The sequence below is a fragment of the Chrysoperla carnea genome, chromosome 1 (genome assembly GCF_905475395.1).
Source record: "Chrysoperla carnea chromosome 1, inChrCarn1.1, whole genome shotgun sequence".
Classification (NCBI taxonomy): Eukaryota; Metazoa; Arthropoda; class Insecta; order Neuroptera; family Chrysopidae; genus Chrysoperla; species Chrysoperla carnea.
In genome coordinates, this window is record NC_058337.1 from 135653044 (window position 1) to 135673910 (window position 20867).

At 30.0% G+C, this 20867-nt stretch overlaps 1 protein-coding gene across 2 annotated transcripts; it reads right to left on the bottom strand.

Annotated features, from left to right (window-relative positions):
- Positions 1–196: 196 nt before the first annotated feature.
- LOC123297842 (angiotensin-converting enzyme-like) lies at positions 197–12433 on the bottom strand. 2 transcript variants are annotated; one of them, XM_044879657.1, is made up of 10 exons: positions 12282–12433; positions 7539–7733; positions 6235–6634; positions 5893–6084; positions 5529–5796; positions 3203–3327; positions 1328–1670; positions 911–1051; positions 329–510; positions 197–262 (listed from the first exon to the last, which is right to left on the bottom strand). In XM_044879657.1, the coding sequence occupies exons 2-10, from the start codon at positions 7731–7733 to the stop codon at positions 237–239; spliced, it is 1872 nt and encodes a 623-aa protein (XP_044735592.1). In that variant the 5' UTR covers positions 12282–12433; the 3' UTR covers positions 197–236. The 2 variants fall into 2 exon arrangements, with proteins under 2 accessions (XP_044735592.1, XP_044735585.1); XM_044879650.1 differs by lacking the exon at positions 12282–12433 and adding an exon at positions 7827–7845.
- Between the last annotated feature and the right edge of the window lie 8434 nt (positions 12434–20867).

The window sequence follows — 20867 nt, forward strand, 5'->3', positions numbered from 1 at the left end:
AGATCTGCGGATTGCACTTTAAATAAGAAATTTTCATTAAAAAAAACACACATTTTTTCGATAATCGTTTTTTTTAATGAGTATCAGCTTTCTAATTTAATTGATTTAATTTATTGGAGAACGATTTTTCAGGTTAATCAAAAAGAAATATTTATTCACAATCATAAAACTTTATTTTTTTTATAAAATACAAATATCAATACTTGTTGCACAAAAGTTAAAATCACTTTACAAAATTATTCCGAATTCGATGGTGGGCATCCTAAAATTAATTAAAAAAATTCCATTAAATTATTGATTTTTTGTCTTTTTTATTTTGGATACATACCAAAAGATTTGTTGGAATGTGTCCATCCGACATGTACACCATTCTCTTTGTTCTTGTTTTCAATATAATCTAAGATTGGTTTGAAATATTCTAATAAACCACTTGCATCCATTTTTCGTTGCCCAGTAATGGCTTCCATTGCATCAGGCCATGGTTTCGATGAACCCAATTGAAGCATATTTCTAATAAAAATGTATACATTAAAAATTTGCTCATTTTTATACGAATTCTAAATAAATTGGAAGTTTTTAATGTAGTAAGAGCCAATTACAAGCTTTTATTTATTTTTACTGCTCCGTTATTAGTTCTTTTCTACTTTTTAGTACAATAAAAGCTTATGTGTGTGTGACATATATGTATGTATGACTATCGAAGAGTGGCCGAAGAGTGGCTATCTTTCTTTACTTACATGACATAAAAAAACAAATGATTCCGTAATCAACACATTCTATACATGGTATTTCAACAATTAACTTAGTCAATTATTTGCTTTCACTTGTTTTTTTGATAAGATGTGATACGCAAGGCTGATATTGGAGAGATAAAATATTGGATTATAAGACAAACTTTGTTTAAACTTACTTCAATAGTTTTCCAGCTTCTGTATTTTGATAAATATCACATTGGTGTAACTGCTTGGTTGGATCGTTGGGGACATATTGACCAGATTTCTGGCATACAGCTTTATGGAATTGGAATTGAATTACAAAACTTACAAAGTATCTGCGAAAATAGAAATTGATTATATTCGAGGTGATCTTGTACCTATTTGTAAAATGGTAAGTAGCCTGGCATTCTAAATTGCAACTACTGAAAACGGGCCCACTTTCTGCTTTGATTAGTACGAATTATTAGCGCCAGTTGGCGAGTTGCAAGTTTCAGTTATTAATTGTCAATTCAAACATTATTATTAAGTAAGACATCTCATAATAATATTCACTTCGAAGGAGCTACAACACTTAAGTAAATTTCTTGCATGGAGGATAAAAATGAATTTACCTGATATAAGGAACATCAGCAACAACATGATATTTAGCGCCTGCATCAAAACCATCAGAACTTCGATTGACTGGAGGTTCAATTCCTTGGTAATTTTCACGTAGTTTCCACCATTCACAATTATAATTTTCTGGTTTAATTAAACCTTTAAATATATTCCACCGGAATTGATCAACAGTGTAGGCGAACGGTAAGAATACAATTTTATCTAATGCCGTACTATATAAATGATTCAAATCTGATTCATAATCATCTTCTTGAGATTTGAGTAAACCAATTTTACGTAGATGTTTTTGGGTTGACACAGACAATGATATTGTGTCCCCAACAGCTTCATGGAATCCTAAAAAAACATTAACGATTTTGTGCAATAAATCGGTATACAAATATCCATTAAATAATTCTATTTCAGAATTATTTTGACTAGGAGATCTTTTTGAGACTCTCAACAACCGAAAACCGAAGAAACAAACATGCTTTTAGTACTAGTATATTATTTCCATGTTAATTAAAAATTTAATAATATCTGAAGTTCGTACATCCTACTTCCTCAGGCCACTGCTCACGGGGTGTTAGTTACTTCTTAGCTGTTCAAGCTGTTTCGACATTTGTTTACATTTATTGATTTTTGATCATGAGACGCCATGGATATTCGTCGCTTTTTGTATAAAAAAAACCACACATTGATATTATCGAAACCGGATTTCAATAATTTTTTATTTTAATCAAACAGAAAATCATGATCCTGGCGAGTCTATCGAATTGGCTGTTGATGCGAAATATATTTTGATTGAAAGAAGAGGAAACGTTGGAGAAGAGTTCGGGAAAATGTTCAAAGCCGTGAGCGAAATCTGTGATGAAATCGACATGGAATTGCGCAAATCGAATGTACAGACTGATTCATTTGATGATTATTTCCGAATCACAATCTAAATACAGCTTTGTATGTAGATTGTTTCTGATACATTTACAAAATCATCGCAATATCTTATCAAATTTTGCTTGTCTCTTTCCCAACAAAATGCAAAATTTTGATGAATTCTTGCGCTTTGTAACTTTTCGAACCATACTCTTCAATTTTTCTCGATGATTTCCGTGAAATCTGGGTCGACAAAGTTAAACTAAGACGAAAACGCATTGCCGAACAGGACTCAAAACTTCATTCAAAACACTCGATATTTGCAATGTTTCACAAATACTTCGCGTTCTGGCAGTTACAACAATATCGACGAATGAACGCATAAACTATTCGTCGTTTCAAAATATATCTTATATCGACAATATCTGAAGAGAACGACAATGTCTGAAGAAATCGACAATTCGCAGAATTTTTCTTGCCTTTATTTACTTTATGGCTTAAAATGGTGAACAAAAGTTTGTTCTCCCTAGGATGATTCCTGCACACGGGTCTACCTATTCTCTATTTTCCTAATTCTTTAATTCTACATAGACAATTACATAATCATATGACGAAATTGTAATATTTCCCATTAATTCTTCATAATTTCTGTGAGTTACGTTCTTTTAAAAATCTAAACTCTAATAGGAAAATTAACGCTATGTGCTCCCATAACCAAGATTGAGAAATAATATTCCCAACGTGTGCTAATTACTTGGGCCACCGAATATTAGTGTAATTACCACTTAATTTATTAAAATATTAATAGTATTAAGTTTTTTTTTGACACAAATTGTTTACCGGAATTAGCTCCACGTCTAAATTTAATTGGCAAATGTTTATACTGTAGGTAATAGTGAACATGTCCCATTTCATGGTGGACAGTAAAAAAATCTTGTTGATTTACGGCCGTACACATCTTAATCCTATAAATATATTTAAAAAAAATAAAAATAAATAAATATTAAAAATCTCACCCTCATTAGCCCCCTCCCGATAAATAATTGGATGATGTTTGTATGCTAAATCGTATTGAATGTGTCCCATTTCATGATGAACAGTGAAAAAGTCCTCAATATCCACTGTTGTACACTGTTTAATCCTATAAATTATTTGTCAAACCTCAAAATTATTAATTTTGCGCTTCTGTTCACACATACATTGTTGAGCGATTGTCTAGCAAGTTTGAAATTTCTATCATCACAAGAGTAATGATTCTGGTACGAAAGACAACCGGTCTGAAGGGTTAAGCATTTGGCGCAAGAAGATATTGATTCATGTTAAAAATTGCTCAACATTGTATGTAAGTATGGATATGGCTTAAGGTTGATCGGACAGTACCTTTCAATTTTACTGTACACTCTAAATCTTTTTTAAAATCAGAAAATTTTAATCTGTAAATTAATTATTTAAATCGGTTATTTGGTTATTTAAATAAGTTGGTTCCGTCAGTAGCGTTTATACCAAGATTGAGTCCAGAAATGCTACAACCGGTTTTGATCTTAACCGAAATTGATTTTCAGTGATGAGACAGAGACAGAACCGACATATTTAGCGTTTCGGACTAGTTAAGTCCCCCCTCCCCCACTACCATAACCGGCGATCTTACATCGAATATAATATTTTTGGAATTATTGTTGATCAAAGCCGGTTCTTCCAATTCTCTAATCAGTTCAACCTTATGATAGACTCTACATCTTTCTCAATCTATTAGAGCTAAAGCCCCCTTTGAGAACGTTGAGTAGGCTTACTGCTAAGGACTAACTGGCTAACACCTATGAAACTTGAAACAGAATTTCTGTAATAACTCATTAAGGTAGTACCTACACGAAAGTGATATTCCAAGAATTTCTCAAAACTCAGAATATAAAATATTTAATTCATAATACACTTGCTGTTAAAATTAGAAGATGATTTACCATGCCATTCATGAGATATTAGCAATTAAAAGTGACGCAATTTGTACGTGTACATGGGAGAAGTGTATAAAAATACACAAATTTACAAATATTATATTTATTTACCAATGAATGACGTCCAACATCTCTATGAAAAACTAATATAATGTAGAATACTACATTTAGAAAATATATAAATAAAAATAAAAATTATTTACCATATAGTTTCGATAAAAAACTTAAATAAATAACTCGTTTTAGCGATGATTTTTGTGGAAAGCATATAAAAACTAATGGTAAAGGTTTGTATCAAAGTATGTGTGTGTATACGAATAGAAGATATAATTGTGTGTAACTACAGTCTGTTGAAAATAATATATTGTATATGTATAATAGTCATAGCACAGTTAACGCACTGAATGATAGTATTAGTCCAAAACTTTTTGACTGGACGGTCGCGGAGGAACTACCTTAAAACTGTTCTTGGCCGCAGGTCAATATGAATCAGCCATTAATAACATTTAATAAATTCGGATTTTTATTTATACATTGCCTTAATGTCCCATCAACCTTAATATTTGCAAATAAACAAATTAGTTGGGAAATGTCTAGAAAAAACTGAGCTTTGTCATAATCAGTTTTTCGTTACTTTTGTGGTTATATGCCCTAACAACTCGTCACGCTGAAAAGAAATCTGAAAGAAGTCCAAAAAATGCGCTAGGAAAATATTTTCCTTTAGAAAATACAAAATACAGTAGAATCTCGATAAGTTAAACCTCGGTAACATAAAAACCTTAGTTACTTCAAAAAATACTACGTTCCCTTCCCATCAGAGCCCAAAACCTCTATAGCTTAAAATACGCAACCTCTATAACTTAAATAAATAATTTCTGTTAGGCCCTCAGTAACTAAAAGAAATGTTTCCACAACCTCTATAACATAAAATTGTGTGAATGAGTCATTTTGAAAGAGTGTTAAAACAAATGGTTTCGATATTTATTGCTTGCTTTATTGCTTATATCATTTATAGAGCAGTGTAGCAACATAGAAGATAATGTATTCTCCTCTCTATTTGTCATTGAAAATCAAATCGATTTAGAAACAGTGAATTTTTTAAAACAAAAGAAAATCACAGATTTTTATAAGTAGACTAAACCTTTAGTTGTTGTTTTATTTTTATGTAATGTAAGTAATGTGAATAAATATGATTACATATGTATTTAATTTTCAGTATTTTATTGAACCCATCCTTCTGATGCATTCAATAACATAGACCCTTGATAACTAAAAACCTCTATAACTTAAAATATTTTTTGTTTCCCTTGGACTTTAACTTATCGAGATTCTACTGTAGTTGAAGCCAATTGAAATGTGGCCATTTATAGAACTCCCCTGTTATGTTTACCTAAAATCTTTTCCATCACTCATATCCCAAGCCGATGCATGGCAAACTAGTTCGCGGCCTTCTGGTTTCTGAAGTATTGAATTCTTCCAAAATGTGTCAGGCATTGGGCTTAAATTGATTGATTTAAAGAATTCTTCAGCACTTTCAAACATTTTAATTGGAGTATAACCTTGTTTAACCATTTCTTGTGTAACATCTTCTGGTGTTTTGTTGGGGAATGGTAAAGTTCGTTTTGCTATATTTGACCAAGTTTGTGCCCACATGTTACCTTAAAAAAATTTACAGGATATAATTTTATGAGGGATATTTTGGCTGAGAAATTTTTGCACTAATTTTGCTGTAGTAAAGTGATGTTTTCGCTTACCCAATAAATGAGCAGGTATAGGTGCTGTACTTGAAACAACACTTTCGCCATATATCTTTTGAAGTTCATTTCGTACAAAAGCATGAATTTGTAAATAGGCTGGCTTAATTTGTTGCCATAAATCTTCGAATTGTTGCACAATATCCTCAGTTTCATAATTGTCCAACCAGAATGCACCATTGTCAGCGAAATCTAAAAGCAAATTGATCATATTAAAATCTTTTAAAACTTAATTAATTACGAAAACCGTTCGAAGTTAGTCTTCCGTGATAATACTAAAGTACTTTAGTATTAGCAATGAAAGTTTAGGCTCCAAGAAAGGGTCTAGTTTACGGAACTTACTGTTCAAACGTGCAGCTTCGTTGACTAAATTCACGTATTCTTTGAATAATGCTTTAGATTTATCCCCAGAATTTTTACGCCATTCAACCCATGCATGTTTCAATTCTTCTGCATTATTTGACGTTGACAAGATATGTGTAATTTCTGGTTCTAAACTAAGATTGCATTTTTCAGGATTTTTAAAATCACAAATTTTTGCTTTGGCATAAATTTCTTCCATTGAAGCTATCGCTTTGGTTAATTGTTCATATTTGTCACTTGATAAGGCAGCGGTGCCAAGAATTGAATATTTGGAAAATTGTCGTTTAACATCCGGATCTTTAAATGTTTTCCATGCATATTTTTGTACGTCTTGCCATTGATCTTTGAAGAACTTTGCTCCTTCACTACTTACTGCTAGCTAAAATTAAATAAATTTTTAGATATCTATACTTCTAACAAAAAAAGTTTCACGGAAATTTATAGTTAAGCAAAAATTACTACTCAAATCAGGGATGATATTATTCTGGATAGGGACAAGATTTCAAACGAAGACTACAAGTCCCAGAATTAATATCGAATGATAACATCGAGCCAAGCATGTATGGCAAGTCTTCGCTCAAGTATGAGTGTCAGGATCCTGGCCCAAATCTGATTTAATTTATAAAAATCAACAATTAACTCAGGCAGAGGCAAATTATTTTCCGTCAGGCAGACACCACTAAAATAAAGATTCGTTATCTTAGGAGGAGAGACATGCAAACTTTCCAAAAAAATTTTGAAAGGAAATGAAACATATATAATTATTTTCCGAGAGGTTTAACATTTTTTATCAGTTATTTATCAATAGATAACTGAAAAGATAATCTTGGATTGAAATTTAATCTACAAAATGACTGATTGTTTCCAACTTAAATAATAAATTAAAAATTTAAAGAAACTCCCGTCAAAAAATCAGGTCTGATCGAATAGTCAGTAACATCGTAGTTACTAAACGGATGAACCGTTTTTGATTTTTTTTTTTTTTTTTGAAAAGTAATTTGTTCGAGTGTGTTCTTTCTTAACTGTTCCTCAGCCATTTGACGATCATCACCTCCTTTTTTAGTTGTTATCGGATGCGGAAGCCTAAACTCTTACTTGAAACATAGCTAAAAACACTCTTGAGCAAATTAGCTTTTAAAAAAAATCGGCTCATTCGTTTTGAAGCTGCAATGTCACAGACAAACACGCAGATATACAGAAGCACACAGAAATTTTGCATACAAAATATTTATTCTTGCAGATAAAAAAAAACTATTTTTTGATTCAAGTTAATAAATACATACTTTCGTTGCTAAATTTTCATCGGTAATATTTGATGCATATGCCCATTCAGCCAACGATATTTTATTTCTCCAAAGTAATGTATCACGATTCGCTTGCTCCAAGAATTGTTTACCATGTTCTTCATCGTAGTCTAATACATTGTTTGTTGAACATAATTTTGATAAAATTAAAATTGATAATGTTGGTAACCACATCTGTAATGAGTAATTTTAATAAAATGTTATTGTTTCTCTCTAACTTTATAAATTATTTTAATTAATGCGTATATTTTTGTTGTTATGACTTACTTTATTAAACTATACTGATCACTGATCAGTTTATCAGTGAAATGATTGATCACTAACAAATGACTTGTATAATATATCAAAAGAAAACATTATTAAAACTATAAAATTGAAAGTACATTTTTTATTTAATCTAGCACATATTGGCCCCTGAGCACGAAAAAACTAAAAATTTTGAAAATACAATTTAACTATTATTTACAGGAATTTATTTCGCTTTTATGCCTATTTGAACATGGCGAAAATAATAACCATCGATGAAACTCCTTTTCGAATTCCTATGAATTGGATATCTTGTTCACAGGGGATCAAAGATCTTCCATTCAAGCTACACTAGAGAGATCGGCCTAGAACTTAAAAGCGTGCCTTTCTAAAAATCCCCTAGTCCAGTGTTGATGGATTACCTAAGCACCACCCCTACACAAATATTTTACATGGTGTAAATAATTCAAAACATGTATGGTATAAGAGTAGCAAGGCAAAAAAAAGTTGATTTCAAGGCAACTGGAGTTTGGATATATCTTTTGTTATAGAAATTAGGTAGGAAAAAAAGTTCGTCTGCGTTGCGTCTTTTTAGCAATAACAATTATAATATATTTGGTAGTTTTAATGGACAGTTTTACCGTTGCTAGCACCACGGCAGAATTTTAATTTTCTAGACACTTGTGACGTTGCTAACACCGTGTTAGAATTTTTATTTGCCAGTCAGACATTTTATCGATTTACTAGGGCAAATCCTGCATTAATTAACGCAATTGCTTCCGAATGCAAGACCTAGTTCATTTCTATTTATCTTGTATATTAAAACGAGCAATTCTTGTATATATATATATATCAACGATCTTGGAAATGGCTCCAACGATTTTTATGAAAATGAGTATGCAGGGGTTTTTTGGGGCGAAAAGTCGATCTAGCAAGGTTTCATTTTTAAAAAACGTCGTTTTATCCCACTTTTCATGAAAAACTGAAACCGGCAATGCAAATTATAACTCTTCCTGACATCTATTGGTGTATATCGTAGTTAATGAAATACAATGCAAATTATAACTCTTCCTGACATCTATTGGTGTATATCGTAGTTAATGAAATAAAATACATTACCGGGACATTCAAATTGGTATTTGTGTGGAGACATTTAAAACGGTCTTCTATTAGTGATAAAATTTGTGTCTTTTTAAGAATACCGAGCAAAGCTCGGTCATCCAGATATTATTCAATAAAGCAGGAAATATTCGAAATAAAGACGTCTTAATATAAACTCGCGAAAGCATTACCAAGCTTTCGCATCATACCTATAAGCGGAATATTATAAATGAAAATGTTTTTCATGCTGATATGCCGATCTTAGCTCGACTATCAATTAAAAACTATACAAATTGTAACTATTAATTTCTACTACACAAGCATGTAATCTATGTAATTATTTAATTTTTTATTTGTGATATTAAAAGTGTGTCGTGGATTTTCATATGGAGGCGGGAGGTTATTACTTATAGTTCAAGAAAATTAGGAATTTGTTATTCAACGGTTTTCATTCAATTCTAAAACGAGCAGTTTCTCAACAGAAAACTTGTACATTTTTAATTAAAAAATATATACTTTCGTTACCTGTGCTCTCACAGCATCTTTCTAATTATTTATAAATGTATTGATTTTCGCCAATTTTTAGGATTTCATTGCTAATATTTTAAATATCTATTATTAAAAAAATGAAATTATCCCAGTAAAACCCTCAATATGGTTTTTTAAGCCCTTTTCGTACATATATGAGTATCTTAAAATTAGAGAAACTTTGAACATTTTTAGACTATATTAAACATATTTGTGTAAAAAAATTGCCTATATTTATAATCTTATTGAGGGTTGAGGTTTTAGCCCTTGTTGAGGGTTGTGTGATCAATAAATACACTTATATTGATAATAGAGGATGGGTCCCGAAGAATATGGGTCAAGATAGTCCTTTTTAAAATTAAAAACCTCCAACTTTGCGTTGAGAAATTATTAATTTCAGAATTTAACGTACTAAATGTCTACTTTGCTTGGACTATACTATTAAAGTTTATTTAATTCATTTATTACTAGAAACTCTTTTTGGTAGTTCGAATCATTTAATTTTACGTAAAAAATACGCACTTCCTGTTACATCCTCTAATATCTAATGCACACAGTTTAATCCATTTCGAACGTTATCATATTCTATTAAAATCATATGAAATAATTCTATGAAAATTAAGCTTCAAAATAGGCAAAATGGTTATAACACACTGGTCTATAGCTAAAAAACATATTTAATAAATAACTGTTGAGACTGTATACGGTATGCGTTCTTTATGTCCTAGCTGCCAGCTTGTTTTGTTAGCGATGAAAAACTGCGATTTTCCTTTGTTTCTAACTTAAAATATATATTATATTATTTTATCTATAAAAATGTTATAAACAAATGTTGGGTACATTTGTAGAAAAAAGTACAAATAAAAATGTTATTACTATTGTTATTATTATGTTACTAGAGCGATTTTAAAGTACTTAATTGGTACCGATAATTAAAAAAAAAGTATATTAATTGATATTAATCAATTTATCAACACGAGGAAATAAAATTAAATAATTGAATAATTTTATATTATTGCCTCAAACTATTGGCTATGATATAATTTTATGTTATTACCTCAAATAGTATTTTGCAACTTTCAATTACTTCAGTTCGAAATTAAAAATTCAATTTTTTTGATAACACATTCAAATTTGATCCGATATGATTGGAATTTTTTTTTGAAATCTACTAATTTTGGATCATACTTTTTAGTTGTAATATCAGTTTTTCGCTAGCTATCACTTATGTGCTTAATTCCGAGAGCAGGACTCCATTATTCTTGAAACCTATTAGAGCTAGGTTAATTTTGATCACAAATTTGAAAAGTGTGACCCAAATTTAGTAGGATTACATACTTGGTTTATCAAAATTGGATAAAATTTGGATATGATAGAGCAAAATTAAATTTTTTGGATTCTGGTGACGTCATAAAGTTAAAAAATTCGATTTTTTGATAACACAGGCAAATGTGATCCGACCTGATTGGAGTTTTTTTTGAAACCCACTAATTTTGGGTCGTTCTTTTCAGCTGTGATAACAGTTTTTTGCTAGCTATCACTTATGTGCTTAATTCCGAGAGCAGGACTCCATATTCTTGAAACCTATTAGAGCTTGGTTAATTTTGATCCCAAATTTGAAAAGTGTGACCCAAATTTAGTAGGATTACATACTTGATTTATCAAAATTGAATAAAATTTGGATGTGATAGAGCAAAATTCATTCTTATTTTTGTCGTCCATTGATTTAAAATACAGAAATAATATATATTAAAACAAAATTTGCAAAAGTTCTAATATTTATAGTAAAAAAAGCAACAAAAAAGTTGTTGTATTTTCCATATTTTTAGAACTACTTCCAAAATATTTATTTGTTAATTTAATTCTCGTTTTCACGGTTCACGGAATTTCGTGATATTAATGTCGTTATCTTTAGACATGTAGTATTGTTTTTTTTAAGGTAGTACGAGCACCGAAGCAATTTCAGCTTTAGGTTTCAAATTATTTGTACCTTATTTTCAACTTTGATGATGAATTTTGTTATAACTTCATGAATGTAGACGAAAAATAAGAATAGAATTTTTCGATATCTGTCTTGTTTTCGAAATATAGAAAAAATTAAATAAAATTTTCAATTTTCGATATTTTAGTGCTCATACATCCTTAATTAGTCGGGCACAACGTTTTATTTTTATTTTTTATTTTTTTTTTCAATAATTTTTAAACTTTAATTTTAAGGACGTTCATGCGTCAACCTGTTTTGATATGTGCGTTCATAGGGAAACAGTATGTAAATTTTAAAGAATTTTAAATTAATAGAAAATAGAAAATTTTTTTGAAATTCTATTAAAAGTTTAAATAATTATTAACTGGTAAAAGTTTCAAGTATGGTTATCGATATAATTTTTGAAAAATATCGATTTATATTTTTCATTTAGTTCCATGTTAAAACTTACTTTTAGTCATTTTTTGAACTTTAAAAAAATTTAAATTAATTCGATAACAGCTAGGTTATTTTTCCTGTCTTAAATCATAGAAAATCATTTAAATTATCGCATTATCATATTGTTTTTTATTTCTCTACTAATATTGTTGACGCATGAACGGCCTTAAATAGTTTATTTTAAGTTCATCGACTAGTTTTGAAGAAATACTGTAAATATAGTTTTTTGTCAATACTGTGAATAATTTTTAGTCCCTCCAAGGCAGAAAGGAAAATCTTTGACTCCAATTCTTAGTAATAAAAAGAAGATAGTTTTCAGAAACGCAATATTCTTAACTTTTTTCCCAAATCAATGTAATTTGCATGATAATAGTTTCTTAACAATACTATTTACTAAATAATACTAATTAAATTTAACAATATACCTTGGTCCTTGCTAATTAGTTAATAATTATACACACAATATTAGTTCTTTACCACATTTCATCGACAGATCACAAAACACAACTGAAACTAAATAACTAACGAACACTCAATTTAAAATAATCAATTTTACCGGTTTTTGTACGTAAATAAATAAATAAATAATATTTTAAAATGGGGGGTAATAATGATTTTTCATCAAAATTTTATTAAGTCTTCTATTAATAATAAAGAAATAATATAAATATCTTGTATTTTGCAATATTTTTTATAAATAAATAAATAAAAATATTCAATTGCTTGTTTTTACATGCCGAAGAATAAACGAATAGTTTCAAGGTCCCGTAAACAGAAATAAAAACAATTATATTTTTTTGTAGATAAAGTTCAAACATGTTTTGACAATATTCCTAATAATTGAAAACACAGCTTTCTAAAATATTTCCAGATTCAATGTATTTTTTTGTTTCGTCATTGAAAAAAAAAACATGTTAGAATCATTTTTGTGTTTGCCTGTCTATCCGATTGTCAATGACTATTTTCTCCGAATTTATTTAACGAAAAAAGAAATTTTTTACTTACATAGAGCTTGGTGATCCAAGGGACGTTAGTATAAACAATCAAGTTTTGATTTTGGGAAATAATTTCGATGGGTAAGTTAGACAGTTAAAAAAAACTTTACTCAAGTTTATCATGTGACAAATCTTATGGCTCGTTATGAGGAATACAAATATTTATTTAGAAAATTTTGAAGAAAATATGTGAAAATTAACCATTCCCCTTTACCTCGGAATATTTACCCTTTTATCTCGGAAACTATTGAATCTTAAAAAATAAGCCTAGGGCATTGTTCACTTCTTTAAATTTCCAAGAAATAAATTTTCGTGATAATTTTTATTACACTTAAAACAAAGTGTTAAATATTCATAAAATAAATATTTTTTTTGTTGAGATAAACCATTTTATGAAAACACCACAGACTTAATAAATATTTCCTTTTTGCTTTACTGGTTTCATACAAAGAAATAACAGATATGCATTTGCACGTGACCATGTCGCTCTTATTTTTATAATTTTAAGTAAAATTTGTATAAAAATTTTTCAGATGATTGATTTAACGCTGATTTTCATATGGTTAAATCTGATCAAGGTTCTAATATTACGAAACTTTCTTATAATTTAATTTCTTGACACGAAAATAAAAATTGATTTTTTAGGCTAAGGTTGAACGTGCTATAAATATCGGCAGTTACAGAAAAATGACAAGTTGAATAAACATGGTTGCTGATATTTATAATTCTTTTTATTTATTTTATTGATTTCTCCTAATCTACTATAATCTCTTTTTTTTCTAGTTTATCTTAGTGAAATACAATATACCAAATTATGAGACTCTAACGAAGATGCTGTAAGTGTTTCTAGATTTGTATATGTAACGACATCTATGAATACCAAATGAAACTATTATTTAATTTAGTACATGTAGTGACACCTATGAATATTAATCGCTAGATTGTAGCTCTAATAATAGTTTTATTTAGTATTCATGGGCGACACTCCATGTACCATGTATATAATTGTTTCGTTAGGTTATAATCCCTGCTTTATCCCCATCAAATTTTATTTTCGCGACAAAATACTTTTAAAAAAAAGGAGCCTTTATTTTCTGCCTCATAAACCTTTTAATAGAGATTTGCCCTTTTCAAGTCTTAAGAAATTTGAAAGTTAAAAGCATGTACTGCGATCTTGATGTTTTTTGAGAATAAAGGAATGAGGACGGTTTTTTGGCTACTTCTCCCCTCAGTAGATGGTTAATAATTTTTTTAATTTATGCAAGGTAACTTTAAAACTTGGCAAATAAATAATACAAAAATTATATTTTTTTAAAAGTTGTTAATTTTAAGTTTTTATGATTTTTGAAAAAGTTTTTTTCCATAATACAAAAACAGTGCCGTAAGTTCGACCGATACCTACTATTGAATTTCTATACTTATTGACTGAAATATTTTTTCGAACATCGAACAGATGCGGAAAAAATTTTAACACTAACAACATTTTGCTCCAAGGTTATACCTTCGTGAGAAATTAGATTCGAAAATATTTTTCCAATAAAAGTTGCTACTCATTTGATAAGGTATCACTTATATCAATTATAATAGTTCTTAAATTTTAAATAAAGAAAATTGTTGCAAGTCCACCAAAGAATATCACACCCTGGTTCTTTTGGTTTAATTTAAGTATGATGCGACACTGCGACACTCAGTGGGATACTTGTATTTAAAAAAACATTATTGCGCCAATCAAAAATGAAAACAAGATTTTATTTTCATAAGCATCAATAACTCATTTATTAATTGTTTAACCGCGATGCTTAATTTTACCTTTGTAACGAAAAATTTATGGAGCTGTCAGTCAGCTTTTAGCTGTTAAGCCTACAATTATTTTATGACATAAAGGTTAAACAATATAAGTATGGCGCTTATTAGACCATTGCAGTAAAAAAGAAACTAATTTGGAATACTCACACGACATCAATCACACCTTTTCAATCTATTAATAGTAAGTCTTTTATAGATGCAAGCATTAGGCACTTGCATAAACTTAAAAAAAAAGACAAGTGAAAACAAACAATTGACTGAGTTAATTGTTGAAATACCATGCATAGTCAGTGTTGATTTCTTTATCACATTACACATACAAACATGTGACACATACATAACTGATAATCAAGTAAAGTACATATTATAAAATTTCCTCCTAATTGGCGCCCTCACGGGTAAACAGTGATGTTTACGAAAAAATGTTTCAAACAAAAGTTGTTTAATTTTTGATAACATTTTTACATTTAAACTTTTGTTCTATCTCTAACGGTTTGCAAGATGGGTCCTACGGACCCAAGACCCAATTGACCTATTTTGCTCATTTACGAACTTGACCTCACTTTTTACGTCCTGAGTACGCTGCAAAAATTTCAGCTCGATATCTTTTTTCGTTTTTGAGTTATCGTGTCCACAGACGGATGGACGGACGGACAACCGGAAATGGACTAATTAGGTGATTTTATGAACACCTATGACAAAATTTTTTTTCTAGCATCATTATTTTTAAGCGTTTAAAACTTGGGACTAAACTTAATATACTATGTATATTTCATATATACATAGTATAAAAACGGAGGTGTCGAAGGACATCCAGTAGGAACTATGTTCCTTTCGTTATAAATTAGCATTACAAGCACAATGAAAGAATGATGTCTAATAATTTCTTTTCAAGTTTTCGAATCATTTAGTTAATAGTTAATTGTACTGTTTTAATTATTATTGTATAGGTGTCGTTTTCGATAAAAAAAAGTTTTAGTTTCCAAGGTTAGAGTGCTACTTTTTTTGTTTTTTGCACATTTTTTTGTTAAACTTTTTTTGGTTTAATTCCTTCAGTTCAAAAACAAATCAGAACGATAGCTGCGATAAAGAACATAGTTCCAACTATTATCCGTTTAGTTATATCTAAAAGATCCACTCAGTGGCTACAGACGGAATCACAGGGTTAACGCAAAGGCCAAAAAACCCGCAGACGCAGACCAATTCGACCCCATTAGAGGCATATACCCAACACATAGATCAGAGCGAGGACAAAATCACCGAGTTAATACAAGCGCCAATTACCGTCTAAGTTTATCTTACGATTTGCATAATAATTTATAATAATACTTTCATGAACGATAAATGAAAAAATTAATTTTTAATAAAAAGAGATAAATAGATAACATACTCATTAATATATGGAAGTTAAATAATCATCAATCATAAAAATTATAAATGATTTCAAGGCTGCTTAAAGAAAATTATAAACAAATTAACAAGAAACAATGATTAATTATTAAATTATTCTTCAATTTTTACTTCATATATTTATGGATTTGGAACGATGAAAATGTTTTATTAAAGCGCAAACACAGTATTGTAGGTAGTAACTCAATCCCTGTCATTGGAATTTTAATAACGAAAAGCGAAGACAATTGAAATTACTAATATTTTTTTAGTAACTAATTCGCAAAAATTGTAAAGTTTATATCCAAATTTTGAATTTTTTATTGTCACAGACTTATGTAATATTACAGGCGCCCGAATTAAGTTCATTAATGCAGTATCCAGTCTAATATTTTACTAAGGGCCTCCACGAAAATAAAATTTTATAAATTTGGTTAAAGATCTTTTGTGAAAAACACCAGGTAGATTAGCAAGGACTGAAAAAAGTGGACAAATACAAGGAAAGTCGAACAAAAAAAGGAAAAGTTCGTCTCTGCTTAATTGGGCCTTCTCTGCTTAAGTTGTAAACGCGACACAGGATAACAAACTAAAAAATCAAAAAAAATGAAAATTTAAATAAATTTTTTTTAATTCAAAGTTTATGGCTTTGGATGGCCGTAAAGTATTTCTAAAATTTATTAATTATTTATTATTGACTTTACATTAATTGAATAGTAATGAGAAAACCTGTTTTAACGAGTTTAATAATATAAATCAAACAAAAATTAATTTATGGAATTACTTATTTAAACAAAAATTTTAACCGATTTATTGACCCAATCCTTATCACAACACTTTATGAGAAAAGTCAATGTCCTGTAAATTAAGTTTTTTTTTACTTAATTACTTACTTATTATACCATGTATATATGAAATATACATAGTATATTAAGTTTAGTCCCAAGTTTGTAACGCTTAAAAATAATGATGCTAGGAAAAAAATTTTGTCATAGGTGTTCATAAAATCACCTAATTAGTCCATTTCCGGTTGTCCGTCCGTCCGTCTGTGGACACGATAACTCAAAAACGAAAAAAGATATCGAGCTGAAATTTTTACAGCGTACTCAGGACGTAAAAAGTGAGGTCAAGTTCGTAAATGAGCGTCATAGGTTAATTGGGTCTTGGGTCCGTAGGACCCATCTTGTAAACCGTTAGAGATAGAACAAAAGTTTAAATGTAAAAAATGTTATCAAAAATTAAACAACTTTTGTTTGAAACATTTTTTCGTAAACATCACTGTTTACCCGTGAGGGCGCCAATTAGGAGGAAATTTTATAATATGTACTTTACTTGATTATCAGTTATGTATGTGTCACATGTTTGTATGTGTAATGTGATAAAGAAATCAACACTGACTATGCATGGTATTTCAACAATTAACTCAGTCAATTGTTTGTTTTCACTTGTATATTCATTAAAATTCTCACTTAATAATAGTTCATTGCTTTTGTCTATTTTAAATTTTGCAAAAAATTTTGTTGTAGATAAGGTTTTGTTAAATTATGGTTTTAATTTTGAGAATTTCTCTATTTATATTGGTAAAATAAAATGCAGTTTTTATAACAAGCAAAAGGTCGCCCTATTAACTCAGTTGGTTCCGTCCGCGGTATGCTTAGGGTAGCTGGTTCGATTCCCGCCGTCGCAACAAAATTATTTTAATTAATAATTGTGATGGGCTGGTGTAGTGTATGGTATATGCATGAACGAGGTGCACTCAGCCTCTGAAATTGTGGAACTGATAAATGAAATTATCAGCGGTAAGGTAAAACACATATTTGGTAAAACACATATTTGGTTATTTGGTATCACAATGGGCTCTATAGCCTAAGTGCGTCCTTCGTGGACAGCCAATATAATCTAATCTAACAAGCAAAAAGTTGAATTTTACAGATTTTCATCCCATAATTTTTTTGTCCTTAAGCAAAAACCTAAACAAAAATAATATTGGGCTCCTTGGGAATATACCGAAGAATGTTCGATTTAGATCTTCAAAAAGTTTTTTCGACAAAATCCGAGCGAAAACTAGAAAATTGGCATTCTTAATTTTCGCTCTATTTTATCGTATTTAACAAAATTCCACTGTCTGTTCTTGTTTCAGGTTCTAAAAAAACAAATTTTTTGTGTGTTATTAGCATGAAAAATGTGTTTACATAATTTTTTGCAGCGGCATCTACAAGTTTCCATTAATATTAAAATATTCCTTATTATTCAAATCACAAAAAATTACCGCTAGAAAAAACAACTTTGTTGTATGTCTCATAGATGTCACTACAATTGTTTTTATTCTCTTCAATGTTTTTTTTATATACAAGAATCGTTCATGCGTGGCACATAAAGAAACATAGAATAACATTTAGTTCCAATGTTTGACAGAAGCCTATGAACACGCGTTAGTATGTAATGGAGTTTTTTGCCGAAGGTGGGAGTGTTAGACATGAAACATAACCTGATTTTTCGTCCTAATTTTGAAATAACAAAACATAATAAAAATAATAATATAAAAAACGGTTTATTTTATGTGCTATGATTGATAAATAAATAAAAATGGTGTTTAAAAAAAATACTCTGTGATTTTTAATAAATATTTTGGTGTACTATATTTTTTTTCTTAAAATATTTCTGTGTTATAAACAAAAATTCGTAAAGTGATTTTGAGATTATAAAATACCGTAAGTTTGTTAGAAAAGTGCACTTAAAAAAAAATTGTTTAAATGTTGTAATGTTGATAAGTTATAAAAAATGAATACCAGATCTCATTTACAACCGTTTTTAAGTAATTCAATTGCAATTCGTCAAGAAATTCAACGTTTTGAAAGTGTACATCCCTCAATTTATGCGATTTACGATTTATTGGATTTATTCCCGGATGGTATTGTGGCTCAACAAATTCGGGATCATGTTGTTTGCATTGAAGGTAGGTAATTTTACGCAGATTTTTAAACTTTTTAGTACTTACCTATAAGAAATGTTTGTTTATTTTTTTTTTCAACCCTTATTTTTATGAGACTAGTTTTTAAAAGCCGGTTTTTGTGTGTGTGTGTGTGTTTGGTTAGAAAGGGATATCAATTCAATAAATTCTTCGAATAGATAATGCATTCAAAGACATCGTTTAAGGTAGTTTTACTGTAAATACGTGAATAAATATGAATAACATCACGATTTCAAACACCCTTATATTACGTCTGAATGATCTTTTTTTTATATACAATTTTAACCGTTGAAAAGAAGGAGGAGGTGAATACAGTTAATCGTAGAATTTTGAGTAATATCGTTATGGAAGGATATATTCCACAAATCTCAAGAAAATTATCGTAAATAAATTTCTATAGTTACTTCTGAAACAAAATCTTTCACATTACCTTCCTCTCGTTAATCCTCCTCTTTCTCATTTTGGTAGCTCCTATGTAAATCTTTGGTACTGGAAGGTCCAAAGTTTTAGCGTGCGTGCTTCTTAGCCTGTGTCCCGCTCGTAATGTATGCTTATGGAGGTCTTTTGAAGTGAAACAATATCCTCGGACGCTTTGGATTGTTTTCCGCCCAAATTTGTCTTCTAGTACCCACTAGAACTCTACAAATACATTCACTTCCCTAGAATGTCTCTAAGGTCTGATACCCATATCAGATTTACATTGGCATTTGCCCACAACTTGTCCAGAGGAAATCGGCAGTAGTCTGGTTCCTTCGAGGATAGATAGACAGTCTTCTGGGATTTTATCGAGTCTGAGCTGATATTATCTTCAGAGAGAATAGTCATGTCTTCGGACGTTAAAAAAAAAGTGCTCGGTCATTTACTACGTTAATGGACATCACTTCCACTTGATACAAACTGTAGTGATCTGACTAACGGCAAAATGCTTGTCTCAGATTTAGATTTACATTAAATCCCACAACTCTCATTTTGCTTCAGCTTTGATACACCGTTGTAAAAGATCTCGTTCTTTATAAGTTTTTTCGAAAACTGGGAGAGGGTAGTATGTAGTCAATGGATTCTAATAGTACCAGTCCGGGATGAAAGAGATTTAGGGTGGTTCATCTGGCCCTAGCTGCGTATTTTTCTCCAAGGTGCTTTACAAAGTGCTTCCTTAAGTGCTTTTGATGGTGGAGTTCGTCGGTATCACGTGATCAGAGGAGTCCACCGTCTTAGTAATAAAATGGTGTGGGCCTCATGGTCGTAATGTATTTATGGTCCATTGGACCATTTTAAGTAGTGATGAGCGATACCAAGATTAAGACCAAAGAAGAACAAAGTTATCTAAATCTTGGTTTTGACGATTGAATCTTGGTATTGGTCTAACATTTTTAGTATCTTACTAAAATATGTCTTGATTTTGCAGAATCGAATCTTGGTCTTGCAGAGTAAGAGAGACTGCCAAACCGACACTAATTTTGTTCATCACTAACTTTAAAATAGTATCTCCTTGAAAGGAGTACAATTTCATTTCCATCAGTGTCTTAGATTTTTTTAACGTAGATTTTAGCTTGTCTGATAGCGTTTCGAAAAAATTCTCTGAGACTACTCTTGCTATATCATCTTTGTAAGCGATTAACTTGCATCTCGAGTATACTAGTTTTAGGAGAAACTCGTTTAGTGTAATACTCCAAAGAAGAACTGAGATTATATTACTTTGTGTGGCGTGCATCTCCTTTCGTATCAATGTATCACAGAACCAGCCAATTGAAATCTAATCTTTCGAAATTAAAGCAATATATTGAAAAGGATCGACAGATCGATATTTTAGTTTTTACTTTAGTGCATTTTTGATGTTGGTTATATTTTTTTGT